Source organism: Rattus norvegicus, chromosome 5 (genome assembly GCF_021556685.1).
Source record: "Rattus norvegicus strain SHRSP/BbbUtx chromosome 5, alternate assembly SHRSP_T2T, whole genome shotgun sequence".
Classification (NCBI taxonomy): Eukaryota; Metazoa; Chordata; class Mammalia; order Rodentia; family Muridae; genus Rattus; species Rattus norvegicus.
The window spans coordinates 166,795,694-166,822,716 of record NC_141538.1 but is presented as its reverse complement, the minus strand read 5'-3'; the positions used below and the strand labels follow the sequence as shown (position 1 = coordinate 166,822,716).

Genomic DNA, 27,023 nt, shown 5'->3' with positions numbered 1-27,023 from the left:
AAGGAAAACACACTGGCAGCGGTGGTGCAGCCCTTTAATCCCAGCCCCACAGGAGGCAGATCTCTGTGAGTTCAAGGCCAGCCTGGTCTACTGAGTGAGTTTCAGGACAGCCAGGGCTACATAGTAAAACCCTGTCTTGGGCTGGAGAGATGGTTCAGTGGTTAAGAGAACTGACTGCTCTTCCAGAGGTCCTGAGTTCAAATCCCAGCAACCACATGGTGGCATGTGGCTCACGACCATCTGTAATGGGATCTGATACCCTGTTCTGGTGTGTCTGAAGACAGTGACGTGTACTTATATATAATAAATAAATCTTAGTGCTCGCGCACACTGAGAGAGAGGAAGAGAGAGAGAGAGAGAGAGAGAGAGAGACCTTAAATACCTTTTCAGGGCTGGGGGATGTAGCTCGGTTGGTAAATGACCTTGATTTGACTTCCAGCACTGCATTAAAGCAGTTGTGATAACACAGGCCTTCAATCCCTCAACTACTACAAAGGCAGAAGGATCAGGAGATTCAGGTCATCCTCAAGTACATAGCAAGTTTGAGCCAACCTGGACTACAAGAGACTTGGTTTCCAGACAGATAGTGGGCGATGCTAAGGAGCTGGCTCAGCAGTTAAGAGTTCAAATCTCTAACCCTCACATAAAAAAATGGGTGCAGCTGCACAAACCTTTAATCCTGGTGCTGTGAAAGGGACAAAGGGAGAAGAACTCCAGGGCTTGCTGGCCCCAGCCTAGCCCAGGTTCTATGATAAACCCCGCCTCAAGAGGACACAAAGGAAGACTGATAAGGCAGGACACCCAAGGTCCTTTACCTGCCCTCTATGCACTCACAAGGGTGTTGGGTGGGAGAGGGGGCGGGGTGGGAGCATCACAAACACAAACAAAAGGGGGACTCTTCTATTATTCATAATAAAATAGTTTTGCTTCTAAAGTAACAAAGAGTTTACGTCTTCTAAAGGGCCTCCCATAAAGGCAATAAAGTCACCCTGAAGATTAAAATCTATCGCTTAGAGTTCCCTGGGTTAGAAAATGCACAGGGGACAGACTAGCCAGATCTGAGAATCACCCAATAGCCCCTGTGACAATCAGTCCCTTGCAGAGAAACCCAAGTTGGGTTTTCCTGGCACTCATTAAAAGGAGCCAAGTGATTTCCTTTGTTCACGGCTGAACTCGAAATTCCGTTTGCTCACAAAGGGTGAGAGCATCAAAGCTGTTGCTAATAATTAGCCCAGCCTACAGATATTTATTCCCTTCTTGTACATTTTTTGCTGGGAGAGGAGTATCACTTGAGATTCACGCCTTGCTTTGGAAGCCCCCAGGATGCTTTGCGAGTCTTAGCCTAACCGCATTCCTTTGAGGTCACTAGGTGGACAATTCACCCTTCCTGAGAAGAAACTCCAATGGGCCTTCTGTAGGCCATCGCAGCAGGAGTGTCAGTGAAGCCAGGCACATAGCAGAATGATTAATCTGTTAACGCCAAGCGGGGACTAGGGGTGTATGCCACTGGAAGAGTGTGTGTCCATGTGCGCAGGACCTGACGTGAGCCTCACATGAAAGCCAGGAGATTTAGGCTTACTGTGGTCCCCAAGTTCTGGGAGATGTTCTAGGAATTGAATCCTGAGCTGGAGAGATGGCTCTGTGGTTAAGAGCACTGACTGCTCTTCCAGAGGTCCTGAGTTCAATTCCCAGCAACCACATGGTGGCTCACAACCATCTGTAATGTGATCGGATGCCCTCTGTAATGGGATCGGATGCCCTCTTCTGGTGTGTCTGAAGACAGCTGCGGTGTACTTATAAATAAATAAATCTTTAAAACAAAAGGAATTGAATCCTACCTCAGGAGGAGACTGTGTGAATCTCCACTCGTTGCCGATTGGTCAGATGCTCTGGAGCCCAGGACTTCTGATAGGTTTTTTTTTTAAGATTTATTTATTTATTTTGTATATGACCAAACTGTCGCTGTCTTCAGACACACCAGAAGAGGGCATCAGACCCCATTACACATGGTTGTGAGCCACCATGTGGTTGCTGGGATTTGAACTCAGGACCTCTGGAAGAGCAGTCGGTGCTCTTAACCACAGAGCCACCTCTCCAGTCTGCTTCTGATGGTTTAAAGTGGAATCTGCTGGAAGACATATCCCTCACACTGAGGAATCTGACGCTGTCTATTTCCAGGGCATAGAACTGAATGCGTTTTGAGGCAGGAGGAGGTGTTTATGTATGTGTGTGTGGGTGGGGTACTGGGAGGTTTGCTTGTCCTGCCCCGGTGAAGTCCTCCTAGGGCATATTTCCAATGACCCAGTCACCTCCTACTCTTTTTAAAAAAATTTAAATTGCATCTATCTATCTATCTATCTATCTATCTATCTATCTATCTATTTATAGTATAGAATAGAGCTTATTCAGGGCATAGTTAAGAAGGTAGGAGAGAGGGGGAGAGAGAGAGAAATAGAAGAGTAGAGGCCGGCCATGAACACATGGAGAGAAGCCGGGAAGGGAATGGAGAGAGAGGGGACAAAGGGGGAAGAGAGTAAGAGCAAGAGAGGAGTAAGAGAGAGAAAGAACGCAAGAACGAAGCATTTTATTGATTGTGGGAAGAGAGACTCATGTCTGGAAGTCAGAGGACAACTTCAGGAGTCTGCTCTCTCCTTCCACCATGTGCGTCCAGGGATGGAACTCATGGGTCACTAAGCTTGGCTTTTTTAAGATTTTATTTATTTAACGTATGTGAGTACACTGTCGCTGTCTTCAGACACACCAGAAGAGGGCATCAGATCCCATTGCTGTGGTTGTGAGCCACCATGTGGTTGCTGGGCATTGAACTCGGACCTCTGGTAGCGCAGTCAGTGCTCTTAACTGCTGAGCCATCGCTCCAGCCCCGTGCTGAGCACCTTTACCCACTGAGCCAACTCTTTTTTTTTTTTTTTTTTTGGTTCTTTTTTTTCGGAGCTGGGGACCGAACCCAGGGCCTTGCGCTTCCTAGGTAAGCGCTCTACCACTGAGCTAAATTCCCAGCCCCTGAGCCAACTCTTAAAGTTCCCACAGACTCGGCATCAAAACACTGGGCCCAAGTTCCCAACACTGGACCCCAGGGAAGACACACTCAGCCGCCTCCAACCCACAGCAGACCGGTAAGAGGAACAGGTTTTTGCCTCACCAAGCTCTGAACATGTCTGAACCATCCTCACTGCTCTGTGGGCTCAGAACTCACCTTCTGGCTCTGATATCCAGGTGTTGATGGGTCAGGGTCGAAGCCTCTGCTTCATCCGGCGCACGCGTGGGCTTCTGGGAGTCAGAGGAACGATGGGAGGCGACAGACCGGAAACAGTTAAGATGGCCTCACAATCTGAGGTGCACAGGCTACGTCCTCCAGGTACGGTTATTTTCTGTTACTCTACAGCCGTCCATGAACCAGTTCCCCCTCCTCCTCCTTCTTTTAATTAATTAATTAGTTAGTTCATTTTTACATAGCGTCTCGTGTATTGCCTGCTGGCCTAAAACACTGTACGTATCCGAGCGTGATCCAGAACTTCACATCCTCTCATTTCCACTTCCTGAATGCTGGGCTATGCCCTACCCCTGGCTTATGTGGTGCTGGGATGGCACCCAGAGCTTCCTACATGCTGGGCAAGTACTCTACAGCCAAGTTACGTCCTAGTCCCTGGGTCTAAGCCTTTTGAGTGAGCATCCATGCTTGCATGTAAAACCCATGAACCATGCAGACCCCCTTCAAGTCTACATCCTCTTCTGACACTACTGTCACTAGCCTATGGCCATGTATCAGGGGGTACTGCCCCAGTATTTCTGGAAGCTTCTAAGTCAGCAGCACCCCACTCTTTGCTGTTTTCTGCCCCTATAAAGCTGTGTGTCCTGGGGCTGGGGAGGTGGCTCAGCTGTTAACTGGCTGCTCTTCCAAAGGTCATGAGTTCAGTTCTCAGCAACTGCACAGTGGCTCACAATCGTCTGTAGTTGGTTCTGATGCCCTCTTCTGATTTGTCAGGGACAGTTGTGGTCATATAAGATAAATAAATTTTAAAAAAGAAAAGAAAAGGGCTGGAGAGATGGCTCAGTGGTTAAGGGCACTGACTGCTCGTCCAGAGGTCCTGAGTTCAAATCCCAGCAACCACATGGTGGCTCACAACCATCTGTAATGGGATCCAGATCCAAAACCTTCTTCTGGTATGTCTGAAGACAGCTACAGTGAACACATGTGCATAAAATAAATAAATCTTTTTAAAAAAAAAAAAAAGAAAAAAGAAAAGAAAAGGGCTGGAGAGATGGCTCAGCGGTTAAGAGCACTGACTGCCCTTCCAGAGGTCCTGAGTTCAAATCCCAGCAACCACAAGGTGGCTCACAACCATCTGTAATGAGATCTGATGCCCTCTTCTGGTGTGTCTGAAGACAGCGACTTATATATAATAAGTAAATAAATTTTTAAAACTGTCGTGTTTAGAACCCAGGCCCTTGGTGCAGAGTACCCTCAGTCAAGGAGAGTTTGCCTAACATGGGTGCTTAATTAATTGCTGGGAGCAGATAAATGGTGGGGTGCTGCAGGCAGACATTTTCTCTTTTGAATCAAAGCAGCTTCAGTGAGGTGGAAAACACAGTAGGGCAGGCCACAGTCCTTCGCTCCTTCTGTGCTATTTCCAGCCGTCCTGCTGGGCTCCTCGTCCTTCCAGGAAGGAGAAAATTAGACACAAGTGTAACAGAAACGTCCATCTGCCAACTCAAAGGAGTCTGGAGCCACAGACAGGAAAAGAAAAACCTCCTAAATTTTATACTTGAGCCCTTTTATTTCTGTCAGTTCAGGGGTGTTTTTTTTACAGTGTCTGTGCGAAAATGGGGAGGAGGAAGAAGAGGGAGCCCACCTTGGGCTGGCCCTCCCCTTGCCTGGTGTCCAGTAGCCTGACCTCCATGGGCATGATGGCCTCTCTGACTGCCTCTGCATTCTCTGGTGTAGCTTCAGACTGCAGGTGTGAGACCTCCTCCTCCGAGTGTGTTTGGGTCTGACGGAGGCCCTCCAGATAAGTGCCTTGGCAGGGAGCCCACTGGTCTCGTTACTCGTGGCTGCTTCTGTCCTGCCCAGTTCCTGAGAGCCAGGCCAGTTCTAGGAGAGAAAGGGCTGCCCAACCCTGGTTTTCTTGTTTCCAGGAGCATGTGATGTGCTCCTGGCGCATGGCTGGCATCCCCAAACACAGCTGTACTGGAGGGAAGATGCAGGGTTGGCTTAGCACCTGCACTGTTTGGCTTCTTCAGGGGCTGGCAGAGGTTGGTGGCAGAGCAGCTGGATCCACAGATCCCTCCGCCCACGACTGCCTTGCCTTCCCTCCCTCTCTTGAAAGGGAGAGAGCAAAAATGGCTGTCAGGGAACCAGGGAACGGTAGCTGGGAACTGCTTCCCCACGGACTGAGGTACCAAAGTGAGCCCAGGAAGAAGTGTCACCTTGTGTCCTACGGTGTTGGGCCTTGTGTCACATCTGTGCAAACGCTGAAGAGGCTAGGTGTTGACAGGAGCATGCTGTCCAGGAATTTTCCTCTATCCAAAGACGGCGCCATTCATCTCCCTGAGCTTTGTTCCAAGCTTTGGGTTGACTTCACCCCAGCTCTGAGCTACAGCGAGCCAAGGATAGAGAGACTCTGTTCAATCCCAGGAAGGGCGACCTGGTGCCAACTGCTGGGGCTACAGAGCAGGGCTGGGAAGTGCTCCAGGGCCGGCTAGCCAACAAGCCTGGATCACGGGAACCCTGTGTTCAGGATGGCTCCACCACTCCCCCTGGTGGCCAAATGGAGCCCAGATTGGAGAAACCTGACCTGACCACTCCTGTCAGCCCGGAAGGAGATCCCAAACTGCGTCAGCTCTGGAGGATTTAGGATCCCTCTGATTGGCTTTCCAGCCCTCAAGATTTTGAGAGAGAGTCATGGTTCTGTATTTGTAAGTGACTGAGGCTTTGAACTCCAGGAAGACCACGTGACTGCCCCAGGGATTCCTTCTCTTCTTCCAATACATTTATGTCTATACATACATACATGCATACATACATACACACACAGAAACACATGCACACACATATATGTATACATACAAACACACACATACATATACACGCGCACATACAAACACATGCTCACATACATATATATACACACATGTACACATATACATGCAAACACACATACATACACATGCACACACATGCATGCATACATACACATGTGCACACACATACGTGTATATATACACACATACAAGCACATGCATGCGCACACATATATGTACACATTCAAACACACGTACACACACATGCATATAACATATATGGACCTTCAAGACCTTGGATTAGGCAGTAGTGTCCTATATTTGGTGTTAAAATCACTGTAGAGGGGTTGGGGATTTAGCTCAGTGGTAGAGCGCTTGCCTAGCAAGCGCAAGGCCCTGGGTTCGGTCCCCAGCTCCGAAAAAAAAGAAAAAAAAATCACTGTAGAAAAAATTTGCTAGACTTCATCAAAATTAACCAGTCTGCGTGTCAAAAGCCTATCAAAAAGCAAAAGGAAGACTTACAGAGAGGGGGGAGACATCTTCAGGTTAGACATCTGGAGGTGTCCGGGTCTATAAAGAACTGATACAACTCGTATATAAACACCAGGCAAACGAGTTCACCACTCATACAGCAGCCCCTGCCCCAGTCTCAGCACTTGGGACAAGGAGGCAGGAAGACTATGAGTTCGAGGTCAGCCTGGCTTTCGTAGCTAGACCCTGTCTTAAACAAATAAAAACAGGAAACTGGAGAGATGGCTCCGAGGTTCAGGGCGCTGGCTGCTCTTGCTGAGGACCTGGTTTTTAGCACCCATACAGTGGTGCAAGCCCATCTTCACTCCAGTTCCAGGGGCTCCGATGCCCTCTTCTGACCTCTGCGGGCACAGGGGCAGGGGCGGGAAGATGAGGGAGCACATCTTCCACTCCGCTTAACTCAAGCCTGTGGTGTGAGAATGAGGCAGCGTCCTTCCGCTACTTAGTGAGTCCAAGGCTAGCCTGGGCTACATGTGATAATACCTCACAGGGCCAACCAAAGAAACATACAAACAAGACTTAAAGAGATTCCCTCTCTGTTTCTGCCTGGAGACTTTAGACTCCCTCTGACAAATGTGGCCTTCGGTTTGTTTATTTGCTCACCGGGTCACCTGCTGGGCCCCAGGTGCCCCTCTGATCCAGGAACCACTGCACTGAGCACAGCCCCAGAGCTTTGTACAAAGGAAGAATAAACGAGAGACAGATGCGTGGCATTCCAGGTGAGGCTAGGTGTCTGTCTCTCCTGGCAGAGAAGCTCTGCGGAGGCCGAGTGCCTGTGTGCATTTCGGCAGGTGGTAGGATGTCCACTTATGTGGAAAGTGTTTCTCAGAGCAGCAAGGGCCAGCATCCTCGGTTTAGGAACACTGGCAGGAATAACTGGCAGTCACACTCACACTCCACAAGTCAACACCTCCAGGTAATTGCAGCCACTGCCGGAACACAGCAGAACACATGGAGCCAGAATATACATGGTTAACAGTTTGGATGCGCTCACTAAAACCTGCTACACCATACACCTGGTGATGAAAATATAGCAACTTTTATCTGTTTTGCCACCGTAAGGGTAAAGCGTTAAGACCTTGTTTTTCAAGTAATGGCTTTGCAGCAGGGTCAGAGCCTGGAGAAGGGATGAGGCTCTAGCAAGACTACCGTCCCTGAGGCCTGAGCATGCTCTTCCTAAGGAGAGCTGTCTGGTGGCCAGATGAGGGAGCCCCGGAAGGTGACTGTCATCAGTCAGTGGCAGTCTCACAAGTGGTGGCTGTGCACGGTGACATTAGAGGGTTTTTAATTGCTCCTGAATTAATGTGCTTGCTTCTCACCCCTGGGGCGCCTGGGTTTAATTACTGTCTTAGGTCACATATGCAAGTGAGTCTGCTATCATTCCTGGCCCCCATGGACAAGCAGCTCTGATTACCAAACCTTTCCATTCTGCAGCCTGAATGCCAGGTTGGCCTCCCGGAGGGCCAGTAGGGAGAATCTCAGAAAGGTGGTGCTTGCTCCACAGTCAGGGCCTACAAGAACAGGAGAGCCCAAGGGTGTGCCAGGGGCTGCTCTCAAACTTGGGCGCCAGGCATCAGTTGTCAGTAGAGGAAGAGACCAGACCCAGGAGCACCAAGCACTGGAACCCATGAGCACTTGGCAGTACCGGACTTCCAGGCTCAAAAGCCTTACAGAGGCCTAGAGAGAGGGCGGCAGAGAGGGCTCTGCAGGTAGGTCAAAGGGCATGCCGCCAAGCCTGACAACCTGAGTCTGAGCCTGGGGATCCACAACGTGGAAGGAGAGAGCCAATTCCAACACATTATCTTGTGCCTCGGCACATGAGCAATTAAATAACCAAATAATTAAATATTACTACAATTAAATAATTAACTGTAATTTTTTTAAAGGCTAGGGTTTGAAGGTTTAGCCAGCAAACCCAAGGCCTTGGCTTCAGTTTCAAGTTCCTGAGGGAGGAAAAAAAGAAAAGGCAGAATCTCACACACACACACACACACACACACACACACACACACACACACTCAGAGTCTGAGCAGGTACATCAGCAAGGCAAGCAGGAAGAGGGGACAAAGCTGCCAGAGTAGGTGACTGTTGGCCTCTGGGGTATGTAGGACCAGTGTTTCTCATTTCCCAAACCGAAAAGACCTATGCAATTAATAACAATAGTAGTGATAATAAATTATTATTAGTACTTTAGTATATTACATTATATTATATAATATTATTTTACATATTATTTATTATCACTTTATAAAGCAACACGAAGGAGCTGAAGAGACTGCTCAGCAGTTAAAAGCACTATTTTCCCAGAGGACCTGAGTTCAGTTCCAGCATCTACACCGGGTGGCCCACAACCCCCTGTAACTCCAGCTCCAGAGGCCCGCTTCTGGCCCCAGGGCCGCGGTACACACACCGAGGAAGGTCAAAGAGAAAAGCAAAGCAAGGTCGGGGCATGGGTCAGGTTGGGGCCTGGGAGGGTTCTTCTGAGGATGCTGGGAATGGTCCATCACCTCTGTGCTGCTGCTTGCTCGCCTATTGGTTTATTTACATTTTTTTTTGTTTTTTTTTTTTTGTTTGTTTTTTTTTTTTTTTGTTTTTTGTTTTTTCCGGAGCTGGGGACCGAACCCAGGGCCTTGCGCTTCCTAGGCAAGCGCTCTACCACTGAGCTAAATCCCCAACCCCGGTTTATTTACATTTTTATTTTTGTTTTACGGATGTGTATTTTGCCTGCCTATATATCCACACACCAAGGGGACTAGAAGAGGGCGTCGGATTTCTTGGAACTAGAGTTCCAGATGGTTGGGATTAGCTGTTTGGTTCCTAGGAATCAAGCCTGGGTCCGCTGTGAGCACAATAAGTGCTCTTAATCGCTGAGCCATCCATCCTGCCCTGTGTGTTTGTTGAAATATGACAAATTGCAGTTCAGATGAAGACTTGCTACTGAACGCAAATCATACCTTCCTACTGCTGATTCACACAGTAGGGCAGAGCTTCCAACTCCGGCCGGCAGGAGGCGCTCCTGAGGAACGGCAGTGAGGCTGGGGCCAGAAGGACCGCTCAGCAGGGAAGAGCACTTGCTGGGCCAGACAGTGGTGGCGCCTTTAATCCCAGCGACTGGGAGGCAGCAGCAGGAAGATCTCTGTGACTCCAAAGCCAGCTTAGTCTACAGAGCGAGTTCCAGGACAGGCAGGGCCACACAGAGAAATCCTGTCTCCAAAAACTAAATACAATAAATAAGATAAAATAAAACAGTATTTGCTGCTTTCCCCAAGTACTCAGGTTTGGCTCTCAGCACCCATGTCAGGCAGAACACAACCATGCCTTCTTCTGGCTTCTGAGGGCACCAAGCAAGCAACATGCACACATACATATATGCACATACTCAGTATACGTAAAAACTACACTTGCAAATTTTAAAATATCTTTAAGGGAAGAAAAAGACAAAGGTGGCAAAGAGCAGGGCTTACACTTGGAGTCCAGCCCTGAGAAGCTAAGGCAGGGGGATTGTGGGAGTTTAAAGCCAGCCTGGGTGACTTAATGACCTCCACAACAAAAGCAAAACAACAAAAGTTTGGGGGAAAGGCACCTTCTGTTGTTGCAGGGTCGGAACAGAATACCCCTCCACTTCTGCTACATCCCTTCCTCAGGTTTCAGGGAAATGCCCAGGTGCTGGAGAAATCCAGAACCTTCCATGAAGAAGACAGGGACTACTGATGTGCACCCTGAAACCAGGCTCAACAAAAACATCCTGGCCAGAGGAATAAGGATTGTGTCCCATGGTGCCAAGTCTGTGCAGAAAACAGAGGAGGTGAAGAGCTCTCAAACAAGCCCCACACTCTTCTGACTTACACCTCCATTATCACCTTTGAAAGTCCACAGCAGGCCTGAGCCTGAAGTGCTGCTGTATGTAATTCCGTCACAGGCAGGAGACCCTGGCTCCAATCCCTAGAGTCCTTCTCTAATCTGCAACAATCATGAGGACGGCAACTAACTGCACATGCGCATACACAGTGCACAGGCACATAGGCACACAGGTGTGCATGCACACAGTGCATATGCACAAAGACACACACAGGCACATACACAGAGGCACACATACACACACACACAGTCATACATACATGCATGCCCATATGCACACACACACACACACAGGCACATATACACAGATGCCCACACACAGGCATACACACACACACATGCTCACACACACATACACACACACACATGCATGTCCATATACACACTCACACAGAGGCATGCGCGAAAACACAGGTATACATGAACACAGTCCAATGCACACATGTACACACATAGGCACACAGGCATACATACACACATGCAAGCCTACATGCACACACCCACACACATGTGCACACACATGCATGCCCATACACAGGCACACACACACACACACACACACACACACACACACACACACCACACCATTGAGCAGTAGCAGAAATAGGTATTCACAGTACCCAGAGGAAGTACTGAGACCTACTGAGCCAGTCTGTCCCTTAAGACAGACTGTAAGGTTTCATTCCTCATCTCCCATGGGGTTACAGTATCTGATGGTTCAGCCTGTTTTATTCTGAATGGTAGCTTAAGCCGATGAGACACTGCGCAGTATATCTGTAACGATGAGCTCTCGGGGATGTGGGGTGCGGGCTGTTAGCTTTACTTGTTTAGTGACAAAGTCAGAATCTAGAGCCATGCAGCTCTGCTCTGTGCCCTTGGCTACTGCCGCAGTGAGGCTTCTGTGGATCTGGGGAGGCAGGCATTGGGATCCCTGCTGCTCAAGAGGGCTGGACTGGCTGCATCTACAGACCCAGCTCAGAATCCACCACCAAGGCACACAGGCTCCCTGTACAGCTCTTCTGTGTGTGACTGGGATCTGCGGACTCAACTGCCATCTTCCTGCCTCAGCTGGATTCATTCCCACGGCCAGAGGGCCTTCATGGGAGCCTGGCTGCTTTCCACTTATCCCTGAAACTCCATGTTCTAGCCCTGCCTAGTCACTACCAAACCTGGGACCCATTCATTTCCTACTAGTGGTTTCTAAGCCTGCCTGTACTCAGCTGGGGGACCTTGTAACAAAGACTGAAGCCTTGGGCTCTAGGGGGAAGGGAGGGGATTCTGGGATGAAGCCTGAACAATGAATCTCCCAGAAGACTCTCATTTGGCCAAGTTGGAGAAACACTGCTTTAGACAATTTTGTTCTAAAGCCAGAGGCCCAGGAATTTGTGCTAAAACCACAGACAGCAAACACTTGTTTTGGGACATGCAAGCCGAGATGTTAACAAGCACTGACGGAGCGGTTTCCAGCCTGCAGTCTGCTTACTGCCACTCAACGGAAAGGAGACTGCTCTGCTTGCCCTCAGGAAAGGAGACTGCTCTGCTTGCCCTCACCTCCACGTGTGACGGCTGGAGAGGTGGCTCAGCCATTGAGGGCACATGTTCCTGTAGAGGACCAGCGTTCTGTTCCCAGCACCCAATTGGTGGCTCCTTATTCCAGATGGTCAAATGCCCCTTTCTGACCTCCACGGGCACCAGAGACACAAGTGGCACACATGCACACTTGCCAGTAAACTCATATCATTCTTCTCTTTTTAAAAAAAAAAAAATACGCGTACACTGTAGCTGTTTTCAGACACACCAAAAGAGGGCATTGGATCCCATTACAGATGGTTGTGAGTCACCATGTGGTTGCTGGGAATTGAACTCAGGACCTCTGGAAGAGCAGCCAGTGGTCTTAACTGCTGAGTCATCTCTCCAGCCCAAATATTCTAGGCTGGATAAATGCCATTATCTGGCAATCAAGAAATGTCTGTATAAATCAGGAAGAACCCCAAATCTGAGGCTGGAGGATGCTCACTGGTTTAGATTGCCTTTGCTGTTACAGAGGACCCAAGTTTAGTGCGTAGCCACATGCAAGCCAGATTACAGCCACCTGAAACTCAGCTCCAGAGTATCTGACACCGTCTTCCAGGACCTCTGGACTTACATGTATATTATCAGTAGACAGAAACAAGACATGTAATTTAAAATGGTATTAAGTAAAATTTGCTGGGCATATTGGAGTTCAAGGTGAGTTTAGTTTCAAGCCAGGCTGAGACGGTGATAGACCATTCCAAAGATAGGATAGAATTCTCTTCTGAATCTCAGACAAGGCGTTCAGTCAGCCTCAAACTTGGAGCAATTCCGTCTCAGCCTCCCAAGCGTGGAGATGACAGGTGTGGACTACAGCACTGAGCTCTGGAGTCTACTAGAGGTGTTAAACGTTGCAAGGGTTATTTCTGGCTGTGTGTGGTATAGCTGCGTGGTCGATGATGTGAATCTTATTTGGAAAGCACATAAGAAGACTTAAAGGGTGTCCACTGTTAGTGTAGTGTCCCTGATTTCACAAACACTAACCTATTACTGAGAACCTATATCGCTGTGGCAGTCAAAAACCATTGTTACAGTACTGACCAGTAAATATGTATCCCACCTACAAATCAGCTGCTGGGTCACCAGGAAGAGATGCTGTCCTCTCCTGGTGTGCCTGAGGGTGGGGAAGGGCAGCTGTAGCAGGCTGCTGCTCACTTCTGACAGGTTCTGACCTGACACACAAGCACAGGACCAGTCACTGCAATGCCTCTCCTGATTCTGCTCCACAGATCGGGTTATACCAGGACTCACTGAACAGAGTCCAGAAGAGGGGCCTCAGAACCTCAACACGGCCATCTAACCTCACCCTGGAGAGCAGGGTCTTCTCTACCGGGTCCTGAGGCACCTGGGCCGCCTTCTTTTAATACAATCCTGAGCTCAGTGCATCTGGGGACCTGCCCAAGGTTTTCAGTCTGTGCTGTGCCTGTGTACTTGAGACTTTTAATGCAGCAGCAATGGTGATCTCACTCTGTAGTCGGCCAGGATTTGTGTGAACCATCGCTAATGCTGTGTTCTTAGCACTAAATGAGATGTTCTTCCTTCTCACAACTGACAAGTCCTTACTCTGAGGCACTGCCCTTGAACACACACCACCTTACCATGCTTGGTGCAGATTTAGCTCAGTGGTGTTCAGTGACCCCAATGAACAGAGTGACTTGACTCCCTTCAGGACCCCAAACTAGCAAGGAAAATAATTCCTCTGGCCTCCATGAGTTTGCACATCTCCCACATTTGCTGGATATCGTTCTTGCAGGAGTCCTTCCAACCTCAGAGCATATTCATAGGTAACTGCATTGGTTGATCACCCCAAGCTGGGTGATCCCCATCCCCAGGCCATCACAAATGAGATGTCAGCACTCTCATGGGCTTCTGCAGCTTTTATTTTTGCAAGTAAACCATTGGGGGGAGTCTTGATGGTGTGGGCACCCTAGAGATTACGCTGGAGTTCAGAGGGCTCCAGACACTAGCTGGAAAGTCAGGTGACAGAAACAATGATTCAGACCGATCACATGATTACAAAGCTGGGGGCTCCAGCAGGGCTCCAGGTGGTCGGGGTGGACGTCTAAGGAAGCAGTGACATGGGAGGGGCAAGCACTGGGCCAGCCTTGAGCCGCCTGGATGACATCAGAGACAGAGGATCTGGTAGCTCCAGGGATCTCTGGTCCATGCCTTACTTGGCCAGGGGGTTCCTGAAGGACCTGCCGGCAAACTTGGCTTTGCTGCCCAGCTCCTCCTCGATTCTTGGCAAACAGAAAAGGAAAGCAAAGTTAGCTCTTCGTGTAAGAGGACACAGGGGACCACGTCTGTTAACTCTAACCCGTGGTTGGTGGGAACAGGGAAATTGCCATGAATTTGAAATCAGACCTGGAGACAGTTCTGAGCCAGCCTGAGCTACATACAGAGATGCTGGTTACACCCGGGATGTGGGCACATACTACTGTCACCCAGCCCTAAGAGTGGCTGGAATCTCAAAGGTGACATGTTCTGCCTTCCACCAGAAGGGCGTGCTGGTGGATGCACACACAAAGCCACTGTCTGTGCCTGCCTTGAGATCCCACACCCACCCATTTGTCTTCTTGCTGCCACCAGAAAGGTCTTTACCTAAGGATCTGATTGTACTTGGCCAGGCGCTCAGATCGGCAGGGGGCACCAGTCTTGATCTGGAAGGACAAAGGAAAAGCCACCATTACAGAAGCAACAGGGACACAAAGGCCTAGATCCCAGCCAACAAGAAGATCAAACCCCCCCACCCCAAACTGCTCCTAGGTGGGCAGCTCTTACCTGCCCAGTGCAGAGCCCCACCACCAGGTCGGCAATGAAAGTGTCCTCAGTCTCCCCAGATCGATGGGACACCATGACACCCCAGCCATTGGACTGGGCCAGCTTACACCTAAAGAAAGAACACGGGTCAGATAGATTATGCAATAAACCCTGCCTGCCATGTGTTGAATTGCCTTCGTGCCTGAGCTATAGCCTCTGTGACCTGCCCTCCTCTGAAAGCTGCTCTCATCCCTCTGGATGCCACCATCCCACAGCCACCAGGAATTCAGTCCCTGAAGCCCCCTCCCTAGGCTACTTACGCCTGCAGAGACTCGGTCACAGAGCCAATCTGGTTCACTTTGAGCAGGAGGCAGTTGCAGGACTTCTCGCCTGCAGCCTTGGCGATCCGCTTAGGGTTGGTCACTGTGAGGTCATCCCCCACCACCTGGATGCCTGCAGTAGCTGTGAACTTCTGCCAAGCATCCCAGTCGTCCTGGTCAAAGGGATCTTCAATGGACACCACTGAGAAAAGAGACTGGCTGTCAGCAGGGGCCTGGCCTGTGGTCCCCCAGCACCACCTCCTCTCCCTTTCCTCTATGAGCCTAGGGGGTTTTGGTCTCATTAAAAACTGATGTTTGAGACTGTCACCATGACACACAGAAGGTTTAAGGTCTTGCCGGGATTAAAGGAACGTCTTAATCTGGTGTGAGACAAGGTCTTTGTTGGCTTGAACTCATGGTGTAGCAGCACAAGGTGACCTTGAACTTGCAATTTTCCTTTTCTACCTCTGCACAACATAATATATACTACCTCACCCAACTCAGGGATCTGTCTGCTCTGATTAAGGGTATATACCACAGTATTCAGTCAACATTAAAGTAAAGACAATGTATGGACCTTTTGTTCCAGCTCAGCACGAGTGCTAATGAAGACTGTCACTGAAAAAGAAAGGGGCAGGCGGGAAATGAGGAATGGGCCGGGATCTTGGCCTAACCCTGACCAAACTGAATAATCTCTACAGGAACTGGTGTGAAGTCTCATGGCCCAGAGCCTTGACTAGGGAGCCACAAACTGCCTTGGAGCCCTCACCTGGGTAGTCCTTGATGAAGGACTTGTACAGGTCGGCCAGCTGGTCGGGTGTGATGTACCGGCTGGCATCATCTGGAGACTTGAAGTCCAGGTCATACTTGCCAGCCCTGTAGAATTCGGAGGCAGCCACATCCATGCCGATGACAACCTGGTCAGTGTAGCCGGCCTTTGCAATGGCAGACTTGAGCAGCTCCAGTGCTGGAGAGACAAGGGAAAGGGGGTAGGGGGTAAGACTCCACTGGAACAGCTGCCAGCAGTGTCTTCAAGAGCAGGGCGGACTCTGTCCTGGCTGGGGTTTTATTCCTACCGTGGGTCAAAGCTACTGGTCAGGGACACTGGGCCTACTAAGTGGCAAAGTCATATTGCATCTAACACAGCCTTTCTTGTGGTCAAAGGTCCCACCAAACTTAGTGCCAGGGCAGCTGAGCAGATGCAGCTACAGTGACCAGCTGAGATCACCTGTCCTGAGGACAGAGGCGGGGCCCCGAAAGGGAAGCCTCACAAGAGCCACCTCAAGTCAAGCTGCAAGAGTATTAGAGTAGGGCTGGAGAGATGGCTCAGAGGTAAAGAGCCCCGACTGCTCTTCCAGAGTTCCTGAGTTCAATTCCCAGCAACCACATGGTGGCTCACAACCATCTGTAAAGAGATCCAATACCCTCTTCTGGTCTGAAGACAGCTACAGTGTACTTATATAATAAATGAATAAAAAAAGAGTATTAGAGTAGACATACACCTTCTGCTACCTGCCAGACCCCAGAGCTGAGCGTGCATTCTATACAGGTCTGAGGTCACAGAGTGTCTGTAAGATGGCTGATGGAGGTTTGAGTCCCCAGGCCACAGTGGATGGATGGCCATGCTGATGGCAGGCGCACCCACATACACAAAATTAGAATCCAGGTCAATTACCAGCACACGGTGGCTTACTTATGAACTCTAGCTCTAGGTGATCTAGGACCTGCCTCCAGCTACCCAATAATATAGCAAAGACACAAACAACAAACAAACAAAAAAACCCCAAAACCCCCAAAGCTCTTAAGCGGCAGGTCGAGTGGACAGCACAACATAGTTCCCAACGTCTCTACCTTCTTTGTTCTCCAGGATGTTAGGTGCGAATCCACCCTCATCACCCACATTGGTGGCGTCTTTCCCGTACTTCTCCTTGATGACGTTCTTCAGGTTGTGGTAAACCTCTGCTCCAATGCGCATGGCTTCCCGGAAAGAGGATGCCCCCACAGGCAGGATCATGAACTCTTGCATGGCCAGCTTGTTGCCAGCATGAGAACCGCCGTTGATCACATTGAAAGCCTAGGAGGACAGGAGTGATGTCACCCACCCAGGGAGGACAAGGGAGACCCACCACAGGGCATGAAGCCCCTGAACTCCATAGCTGCCAGTTGGTCCCTATGAACGCGGTCTCCAAATGCTCACTAGGACTCTTCTAAGAATTATCCCCTTATTGTGCTGGGCATCAACACACACAATAAGCAGGAGGGTCCTTGTGGGTACCTATGGCCGCACTCTCAGCCCCGCCATGGTTAGTGCTAACTGTGACCCTCCCAAACGCTGATGGAAGGAAGTGCAGTCCTGCCAGCTTCCTGTCTGCCCTGACTGTAACCTAAGGCTTCACTGCTGCCCTGACTTCTCTAATACGAAGGGTTGTAGTCGGGAACGGTAATAAACCAAACACTTCCTTTCCCCAGCTGCTTTTTCTTGGGATATTTTACTGTAGCAACAGAAAGGAAAACAAGACAGACTTAGTGTCAAAGTCACTCACTGGGACCGGCAGGATGACTTCAGGGTTGCCGGCCAAGTCGGCAATGTGACGGTAAAGGGGCACCCCCTTCTCCACGGCACCAGCCTTGCAGACAGCCAGGGACACTCCCAGGATGGCATTTGCACCAAACTTAGCTGGAATAGAATGAAAATGGTGAGCAGGGGCCATTTCTTAGCCTGTTTCCCACTGGGCTGCATAAATGGCCCACCTGCCCTCCTGGAGATTCGCGTGTTGAATCCACAAGTGGCTGATTACGAATCTCCAACCGACCACTGAGGAACAGCTCCCCCTGTGCACTCACATTTATTCTCTGTGCCGTCCATCTCGATCATCAGCTGGTCAATCTTCTCCTGCTCCACAACATTCAGTTTCTGGAGAGAGACAGGAAGTGAGGGCTCAGCTACCACTTGACCCCACTCTCCCACCAAGCAGCTCTTCAGAACCCTGGGAACCCTGGGAATTATGTGCACTAAGTCTGTGGCCATGGGGCTGGGAGTGGAGCTCAGCAATGGAGCTTCTCAACGTTTGCCAAAGACTGGCTTGACACCCTGAAGGGGTAGAGCAGAGAGAAAACAAAACCTCGCTTCACCCGCTCTATTCAACAGCTCCAGGCATTTCCTGTTCAAAGACTACAGTCTACCTAGGCTACACACAAGGGTGTTCTTGGATAAAAATTAATAAAGTTCAATGTTCATTCAAGCAGGCAGAGGTCTGCAGAGGCTACCTCTAAAGCTCTTGGCCAAGACAAGGACAGAACACCATTGTTTGGTGAGAACACAGGTTGTCCAGGATCACCTTACCAAATACTTGATTGGTAAACATGGCTATTTTGGGGAGTGTTATATGAAGCAATAAACTGTTTCAATCAAACAGCGCACGTGGGTGCTGGAGATGGCTCAGCTGTTAGAACACTTGTTGCTAATGCAAATGATCTTATGCTCTTTCCTGGCTACCCCAGACATGCACATGGTCCATACTACACATGCAAGTACATCACTGTATATTCATTCACAGACACTATGTAAAATACACATCCCTGTGGTGCTGTGCGTGTGAGTGGTCAGCCCTTGCTGTTGTTTGACAAGGCATTGTTGAAGGCAAACATTTGCCCAAGCAGAAAGTTCCCAGAGGCTAAACCTCCCAAGAGTGTTCAATTCAAGGAGGGCCTAGGGATGACGGGACAGTGGGCGCACAAGGAGGCGCCCAGGAGACTGGAGCAGGCAGTTGTAATGAGCAACTGTCTGGGGACCAGACAAAGAACCAATCAGTGTTTGTTACAGGCTCGCTGGGGACAAAATGGATGATACAGGGCCAATCTGTAATTCAAGAGGGAGGAACTAAATGTTAGCAAACAGAGATGATGATGGCCGGTGGTCCCTCTGAGAAGCGACTGGGATAGGACCACAAAGGCAGCACACACACTGTCCAGGGACAAGCTGTGGCCCATGTCCCTCACACTGACCAGGTACAGTGCCTTATGCCTGGAGCCACAATCTCAGCTGGCTGTGAGCCACCTCACACTGGTGCTGGGACCAACCTCAGCTCCTGAAGGGCAAGCGCTGCTCTACTGAGCTTCCCTTCCAGCCTCAAATGAGGATGTTTTAAAGTGGGGAAAGGGTTGAATTCAGGGCTTAGCACTCAGTATGTACACATCAAAAAAGATGGAGCCTGGGGTGGAGTTCTATCTCCTTATACTAGAATTGCAGGCACCTGCTTCCACCCACATCCCCAGTCCCACCCAGTCTGTAACAAAGCCATCCAACAGAGCAATAAATTCCAAAGTCCCACTACTGCTGTGAACAAAGTCCCATGACACACAAAGGTCAGGAGAGCATATGGAAACATGTCAAGCACTCCCCACCCTGCCCCAGATTCAGGCGCTTTCAGAAGCAATGGCACACACTGGCAGCAGGCAGGTTAGACTCATGCCAGCTTCCAAAGCTCTCAGAATAAGCAATTCTTGTGAAGAGGAGAGGCCTGGCCCTTGCTCTGGTGGCATGGATACACTGTAGTTACAGGGGATGGGTCCTACCTTGCTAACCAGAGCAGGTGCAATAGTTTTATTGATGTGCTCAACAGCCTTTGAGACACCTAGAAGAACAATCATGAAATTACTTACACAATTACAGTACACAGGCTTGAGCAGCCTCGCTGGAGCACCGGAGTCCTGGGCCCAGAAGCCCGAAGAGCCTCCACAGGATCTTGTTAAACCCCCATCCCCCAGAATGGGGCTTTCTGTCCCAGTCTGAGTCCTCTTCCCTAGCACCCCAGGGGGTTAGAGCCACACCAAGAGCCATGACCAGAGTGCTGGGGGGGGGTGTGTGTTAGTTCAAGACCATGCACTGGGAAACCCAGCTGCACACCAGGATGCCCAGCGTGTTACCTGAGTGCACAAGGCTGGTGCCAGGAACTCATTAACATACTTAACAGGTCTGGAGACGCCTGCCCATTAGAGGTGAATAGAGAAGGAAAAAGACTCAGGAGAGAAAGGATTCAGAGGACACAGAGGAAAGAAAGTGAAGGAAGGAGGCAGGGGTGCTTCAGTAGTCAGGCTTCTAATGCTGGCTGGCTCTAATGCTGGCTGGCTCCTTAGCCCTGAGACCCCCTGACACAACCTCTCTTTGGAGATTTCAATTCCCGCTCTCACCACTATTGGTTACAGTAATGGACTTTCCCTAGAAAGACCAGACTGGAGGTTGGGGATTTAGCTCAGTGGTAGAGCGCTTGCCTAGGAAGCGCAAGGCCCTGGGTTCGGTCCCCACCTCCGAAAAAAAAGAACCAAAAAAAAAAAAAGAACCAAAAAAAAAAAAAGAACCAAAAAAAAAAGAAAAGAAAAAAAGAAAGGCCAGACTCTGCAGGGCTGTTATCAGAGAAAAGGGCAGGGCCCAACTCTGCAGCAGGGGGGGGGGGGAGAGCAGACTCCACTTACATAACAAAGGTCAGAGCCACACCAATCTTAAAGATCTGAGGGCCAGAGATCTGGGAGCTGGTTTGATCAGGCTGATCCTGTCAACTGGACACCAGTGACGGCATCAGTCCCTTGTGGGAGGAAGGCGAGGGTAAGCTGCCCTGCTGCTTTCCTGATGGCAGTGCTCAGCAGTGCTGTGGGTGAATGCCTGGGAGGGGAAGAGGTTAGTGCGTTCCTATCCTTACCCTTCCCCATGAAGCGGGTCTTATCATTGTCTCGGAGTTCTAGGGCCTCGTAGATGCCAGTGGACGCACCGCTGGGCACCGCAGCACGGAAGAGACCTGGGAACAGTGGGGGGAAAGAAATTCAACATTGGGCAGTCCCAATACACAGGAGGCGGAGGCAGCAGGATCCGTGTCTGAAGCCAACTGGGACCAAAGAAATTCTTGTACCTCCAAGTCCCCAGTTAGTAAATCCTCACTCAGAAACACGACAGCCTTCTCACCCGCCTGAGTCTTCCACGCCACTCTTTATAGAGTGAACACAACTGCCTGAGTGAGGGACATGCAAGGTAGCACTGTCTGTGCCCACCCTGACTTCCTGCATATCCAGATGGTCCTGGCCTAGGTGAGGCAAGGCTTGTCAGTGGCCACAGACACATAGATTCACAGTGCAAAAGCTGGGTACACGGACTAGGGTGACACATAATCCCCAGGCCTGGGTTCTTATGTGGGTCCTGGGGGTTGGACGCTGAGCCTCATGTCTGCACAGCAGGCATTTTCCTAACTGAATCACCTCCCCAAATATCTTGGTCCACAGTTCCAATCTCAGCACCTAAGACTGAGGACTTGACTTCAGTGTAGGCTACATACACAGGAAATCTTATGGCAAGATAAACTAATTATCGTAAAAAGCGCTTTTCATTGGCAGGCGAAAGCATAAAGATTCTAAAGAGCTACAGTTAAGACACCCATCTTGTTTGACTGTTTAAATGTCAATTTAGGGGGTTGGGGATTTGGCTCAGTGGTAGAGCGCTTGCCTAGGAAGTGCAAGGTCCAGGTTTGGTCCCCAGCCCCGGAAAAAAAAAGAAAAAAAAAAGTCAATTTAGGGGTAAAGCTGCACCAGCAGGTGGAGCCATCTCCTGCTATCAGACACCTTGTCATGCACGATGTCACCAGCAGGTGGAGCCAAACCCTGCTATCTGACACCTAATGCTACCTAGCATTCCTGGTATTCACCAGGAAACATTGCCAGAACACAGCTGAGAACCCCTGGCAAAGACAATGGCAGCCAACAAGCAGGCACTTGCTGGTGATTTGAGGATCCCTCATTTCCTGGGACAACGGGTAGGTAGGGCTGGGCTCTGGTGCTTGAATTCTGAGTCACACAATGACTCAGCCCAGACTGGTGAGCTTGTGAGCTCTGTAAGATGTTGCTACATCGTCCCCAGGCCTCTTTCCTATGGCACCCACTACATGCATCTCTACATCTAGATGCTGGAATCAGCAGGGGTGGGCTTTTTTTTGTTTTGTCTCTGAGTAGTAGAAACAGGGCCTTGCTATGTAGCCCAGGCTAGTCTCAAAACTGGCAATCCTCCCTCCTGAGCAGGCCCAAGTGCTGAGATTTATGGTAGTCGCTGCCACACCCAGCCAATCTCTCCTTGCAATGCTGTGATTTAAATTTAGGACTTCCCACATATTAAGCAAATGCTCTGCCAAACTATATCCCCACTCCCTTATAACACACGAGTTCCTCACCATGGGTAGCTTGGCCTAGAGGAAAAAGCAGAGCTTCCGGGCTGTCTCCTTCCTTTCACGTGGGGAAAGAAGGCTTCCCCCTCCATTGGCTGATCCGATCAGGAGGCCAGGCTTCTTTAGGAGCCAGGGCTTAAGCCCTCCCTTACTTCCCTGCCCCGGTGACCTACCCAACCCACATCCTGTCTTAAATACCAAGAAGCAAAGCCAGACATGGTGGCAGATGGCTCAGTGGGTGGAAGGCTCAGAGGGATCAGAGTAGATCAGACTCTGCCTTGCTTCCCCATCACATTATCAATAAACTGTGGTGCAAGAGACCAGGAAATAATGTGGGTTCGTGTACCTTTTGCGGTGTAGAGATCCACCTCAACGGTGGGATTCCCGCGGGAGTCAAAGATCTCTCTGGCATGGATCTTGAGAATGGACATGGTGAAGTTCTGTAGGGGGAAAATAGTTCATATATTACCCATAAACTCTAATATAGAAGGTTTATTTATCCCAAGAGATCACCCCCAAGATCCTGGACCTGACAGAGAACAAGTGGGCTACGTACAGAAGTCACTTATAGCCCTCTGAAGCTAAGTGTTCTGTGGGCAATTAAGTAAATACAAACTGGACAGAACTATGTTCTGGCTGCGCAGCGAAGTGGGAAGTAACAGAGAAGGCAGGTCAGCGATTAAACAGACCTGTAGACCGGAGGGAAATGCAACATTGCGAAGCAGTGTGATTGTGGAAACAGAAACCCCAATTCATCAAGTTGTACCCATGGCAAGGGCAGAACATTCAGCAGACACAGATTTGATAACCAGTAAGAAATTGTGGGGCTGGGGATTTAGCTCAGTGGTAGAGCGCTTGCCTAGGAAGCGCAAGGCCCTGGGTTCGGTCCCCAGCTCCGAAAAAAAGAACCAAAAAAAAAAAAAAAAAAAAAAGAAATTGTGAGAGGAAGGCAGAATCCCAAACTCCTTGGCTGGTGGTCATCAGTACTGCCATTCTCTAGCCCGGTGGCACATGCAGGCTAGCTTGCCTAACACGTGGGCGGTCCTGGGTTCAATGGCCGCCATATTTAGGCAAGAGTTGACTTCTATTTCAAAGGGAGACCTTGTCTCGCCTTTAAAAGGTACCCAAAGTAGATGTCTAATTAGAAAACACCCCAGAGAAAGAGGATATTGAGCAACAAACAGCAAGTCTAAAAAGAAGGTCCCTTTCTTACTTCTTCCCCAGCAGGCTTTCCAAGAAAGGAATCTACCAAACGGCTTCTAGAACTAAATTGGATGAGACATTAAGACAATTAGCATTCGGAAGCTGTTATCTAAATAGGTTCCCTACACCTTTTCTGGTGAGGTCAAGGAAGCAAAGGCATACTTTTTGTTTCTATATAAGTTACTTCTGTGCTTTTGTCTTCTCTAAGACAAAGGACCTTTATTCACTAACCAGGAATAAAGTACCCACTTTTTATCCACTGTTATAAAATCTCACACCTGCACTTCCTATGTAGGCCAAGCTGACCCGAACTCGGTTATCCCCATCTTCAGCATCCCTAAGCGCTAGATTTTCAAGTGTGCATCACCAGGCCTGGTTCCTTTATGGGGGCGCGGGAGCCACGTGCCACCGCGGCGCTCTGCAGAGGCTTTATAACCTGTAGGAGTTGGTCCCCCCCTTCCACCATTTGCATCTAGCTTGGATATTTAAGCTAGGCAGCAAAGGTCTCTAATCAAAGAAAACCTCACCCACTCGCTCTATCGGGATTGAACGCCGGACTAAGGGCAGGAAAGTGGATCTAGAGGTCAGTCAGGCTTATCACCTCAGACTGGCTCTGGCCTACCCCGAAAGCAAGTCAGCTAAGGGACCACATTGTCTAGGCAAGAAAGGACAGGAAGTTTTCTTACGACTAGTAGCCACCCAGTAAGCCCGCAGCTCTTGCCTAACTCGGTCGAGGTCTCCTGAGGGCTTGCTTCCCACTTATTTAACGGGACTGCTGCAATTTCCTCTACTACAAGTACCTAACCGACACTCACTGGTCAGTAATATTCCAGAGCAGAGATGGGTTGGACCACTCCCGCCCAGTGACGCTCGATTGCGGTTCAGGAGACACAGCCCCAGCAGGATCTACTAGGGTGGGGCGCTCTGCCTCTTGGGCATCCTTATTTATCGCCCTTCCATTTTGAGAAAAAATTTAATGAACACCGGGGCGGGGGTTAAGTCGCTCTCTCCCTCAAAAACCTTCCACTTAGCTACATAGAAACAAGTACTTTTTTATTCTCCACGGCCGCGATCATCCGTGGCCTGCATTTACTGTTGTCCGCTTGGGTACCCGGTTACATTCCAACCCTGAAGCTCGGTGGTGACTGCGAGGGCCTGCACCTCCACCCTCCAAGAGCCTGCGTCCTTCCACGAGGCTGACCCGAGTGCTCCCAGGGTAGCGGCTCGCGCCCAGAGTAGGGGGTGACCGAGCTCACCGGGTCACCAAGAGGAGTTCCTAGGCGAGCTGTGCCCAAGGGGAACACGGACCATACCTGGCAGTAGGATCGCTGCGGAGGAAGGAAAGAGGGTCCTGGAGACACCGAAGGGAGTCTTAAGGACAAACGTGAGCGCGACTCGGTACCGGAGCAGCACTAAGCGCCTCCCACTCCGACTTCCTAGCCTGCTCGTTAGGCCCCACCCACTTCTCCCCTTTCGAGTCCGCCCACCCTCCGTGCCGCCACTCCATTGGCTCTGCCTGCCGTCACTCCACGAGAAGAGCGTGACCAAGGCGGCCGCTTGGCCTGCCCGGTCTAGGGGCAAGGGCACGGGGGCGGGGGTTGTCCTTCCTGGCTGGCCTCGCCTGCCTGAGGCATAGGCGGAATGCCGGGCGAGCCTCCGGCTGGGAACCTGGGGCCTAGCTGAGGGTCTACAGAGCCCGGATGCCGGGCGGGGCGGGGCTGCACGGCAGGCATGAGGGCTTGAGCCCGCGGCACGTACTCCGAGTCCTACACGCACTCGGCCGGGCTGCAGCGCCTCACGTCCGGCCCACGACCTTGCTGATGACCTTTAGGGCTGGGCCTTCCTGTGGGCCTCCCCCCCCGCCGGGAGGTGCTGGAGCCCCCGGCGGTGTGGAAACGTTGATGCGCGGCCTAGGGGCCTCACTCCCGCGTGGAATTGACGGGGGGGGGGGGGGCATGTGCTACTGCGCCTGCGCACTGGGCGCCCCCCACCTCCACCAAGTCTGGTCCTGGCTCTCTGGTGCCATCTGCCAAGGTGACCCCGTCCTTTTGTCCTTTCTGTAATGAGTCTCAGGCCGAGTTACCCAAAGGAAAGTAAACTTTCCCTTAATATTACCTACTCATTTGTTATTGTGTGGAGGATACCGAATCCTACCGTCCAACTCATGCTAAGTAAAGGCAGTACCTTTGTGCTACACCCACCCAGCCACTCCACCCTACCCTAGAACTTTCCCTGTTTCTGCGATGTGCTAGCTCAGTGTGGATTCATTCTCTATCTCTGTTACTGTCCCCTTCTTGAAAGATTTAATAATACCTTTCCCCCATCAGTGGTCTAGATGAAACCTCCCTGGACTCTTCAGATCCATAATCGTGATTAGAGTTTGGGGTTTGATGTAGTCCCGAGGCATTTCTCAAAGCTTTAGACTGATACTACAAAGTGATGTGACAAATGTCCGGAAGGGGTGGGTGGAGCCATTTTACTTTTCTGATAAAGAAAATAAAGGTGGTGTTTAACCACAGCTATCGGGAGGCAGAGTCAGGCAGATCTCTGAGTTCAAGGCCTGCCAGGTCTACATAGTGAATTCTAAGTTAGATAGGACAAAGCAATGAGACCTTGTCTCAAAAAAAAAAAAAAAAAAAAAAAAAAAAAGAAAAAGAAAAAGAAAGAAAGAGAAACCCTGTCTCAACAAACAACCAACAAAAAAAATTTTTTTAAACAAAACAAAACAAAAAACAAAAACCGTGTCTTAGAACCCTTGAGATGGCTCAGGGTCAAAGATACCAACAGTCACACCTAGTAGTAACCTGAGTTTGATTCCTAGGATTCATTCATTCTAACAAGCTGTCCTCTGACCTCCATCCCCAACCTCAAAATGTAAGACTAATTAAAAAAGAAAGAAAGTAGCCATCAGATTGAGACAAGCTTTAGCTACTAAGAGGGCTGATCTTGTCTCAAACACTACAAAAATTGGCTCTCAATTTCTGCAAAGCACACACTTCACTGAAGGGAACACATCTCTCTCTGTTGTGTTTTCTCCACATTTCTCTTAGGCTGTAGTCTGGGAGTTAATGTCCTATGTTTCTATCTTTTCTGTATTATCTGTCTTTCAGGAAGAGATTGAAATGTGTTCTTGACTGGTTTTTATATCTTCTAGTCAGCTACAGGAAGCTGCTTAATAACCCTTAGCTTTCTGCTCCAGGCAGCTCCTGACTGAGGTTTCTAAGGCACTGGGTAAAACTGAAGGGTTATTGAGTCTAAGGTGTTAGTACACGCAACAAGTTTCCATTGTTAAAGAAGCAAGATCTTTGGGATTAAATTTAACGAGGACCATCAAGGAAATTGTAAAATGATTTGTGACTTCACCAGCAATACACTGATGTGTGGTGGCTGCGTACATCGAATGTCTCTAGTCCCATGACTCAGCAAATAAATCAAAAACCTTCTCCCAAGTTTTATAAGAACCGGGAGAAATCGGACACTCTGAACTCTTCTGTGTGAATCTAAGACCTCGGCACTGAGAGGTCTCCTGACAACCTCT

The 27,023-nt window shown here is 49.8% G+C and overlaps 1 protein-coding gene and 1 long non-coding RNA gene across 18 annotated transcripts; one reads left to right on the top strand and one right to left on the bottom strand.

Annotated features, from left to right (window-relative positions):
- The first annotated feature begins 3,308 nt into the window (after positions 1 to 3,308).
- Positions 3,309 to 15,262, top strand: LOC148006172 (uncharacterized). The gene is made up of 3 exons (XR_015621358.1): positions 3,309 to 3,376; positions 8,824 to 9,011; positions 13,230 to 15,262. It is a non-coding gene; the product is annotated as an uncharacterized LOC148006172 (long non-coding RNA).
- On the bottom strand, positions 13,863 to 25,438 carry Eno1 (enolase 1). Of its 17 annotated transcripts, NM_001429243.1 has the most exon segments (14): positions 13,863 to 14,240; positions 14,602 to 14,660; positions 14,782 to 14,890; positions 15,081 to 15,282; positions 15,850 to 16,047; positions 16,932 to 17,154; positions 17,624 to 17,757; positions 17,925 to 17,994; positions 19,656 to 19,714; positions 20,777 to 20,872; positions 22,629 to 22,722; positions 23,496 to 23,547; positions 24,742 to 24,813; positions 25,262 to 25,423. In NM_001429243.1, coding segments are annotated over 11 exon segments (1,305 nt in total). In that variant the 5' UTR covers positions 22,714 to 22,722; positions 23,496 to 23,547; positions 24,742 to 24,813; positions 25,262 to 25,423; the 3' UTR covers positions 13,863 to 14,170.
- Between the last annotated feature and the right edge of the window lie 1,585 nt (positions 25,439 to 27,023).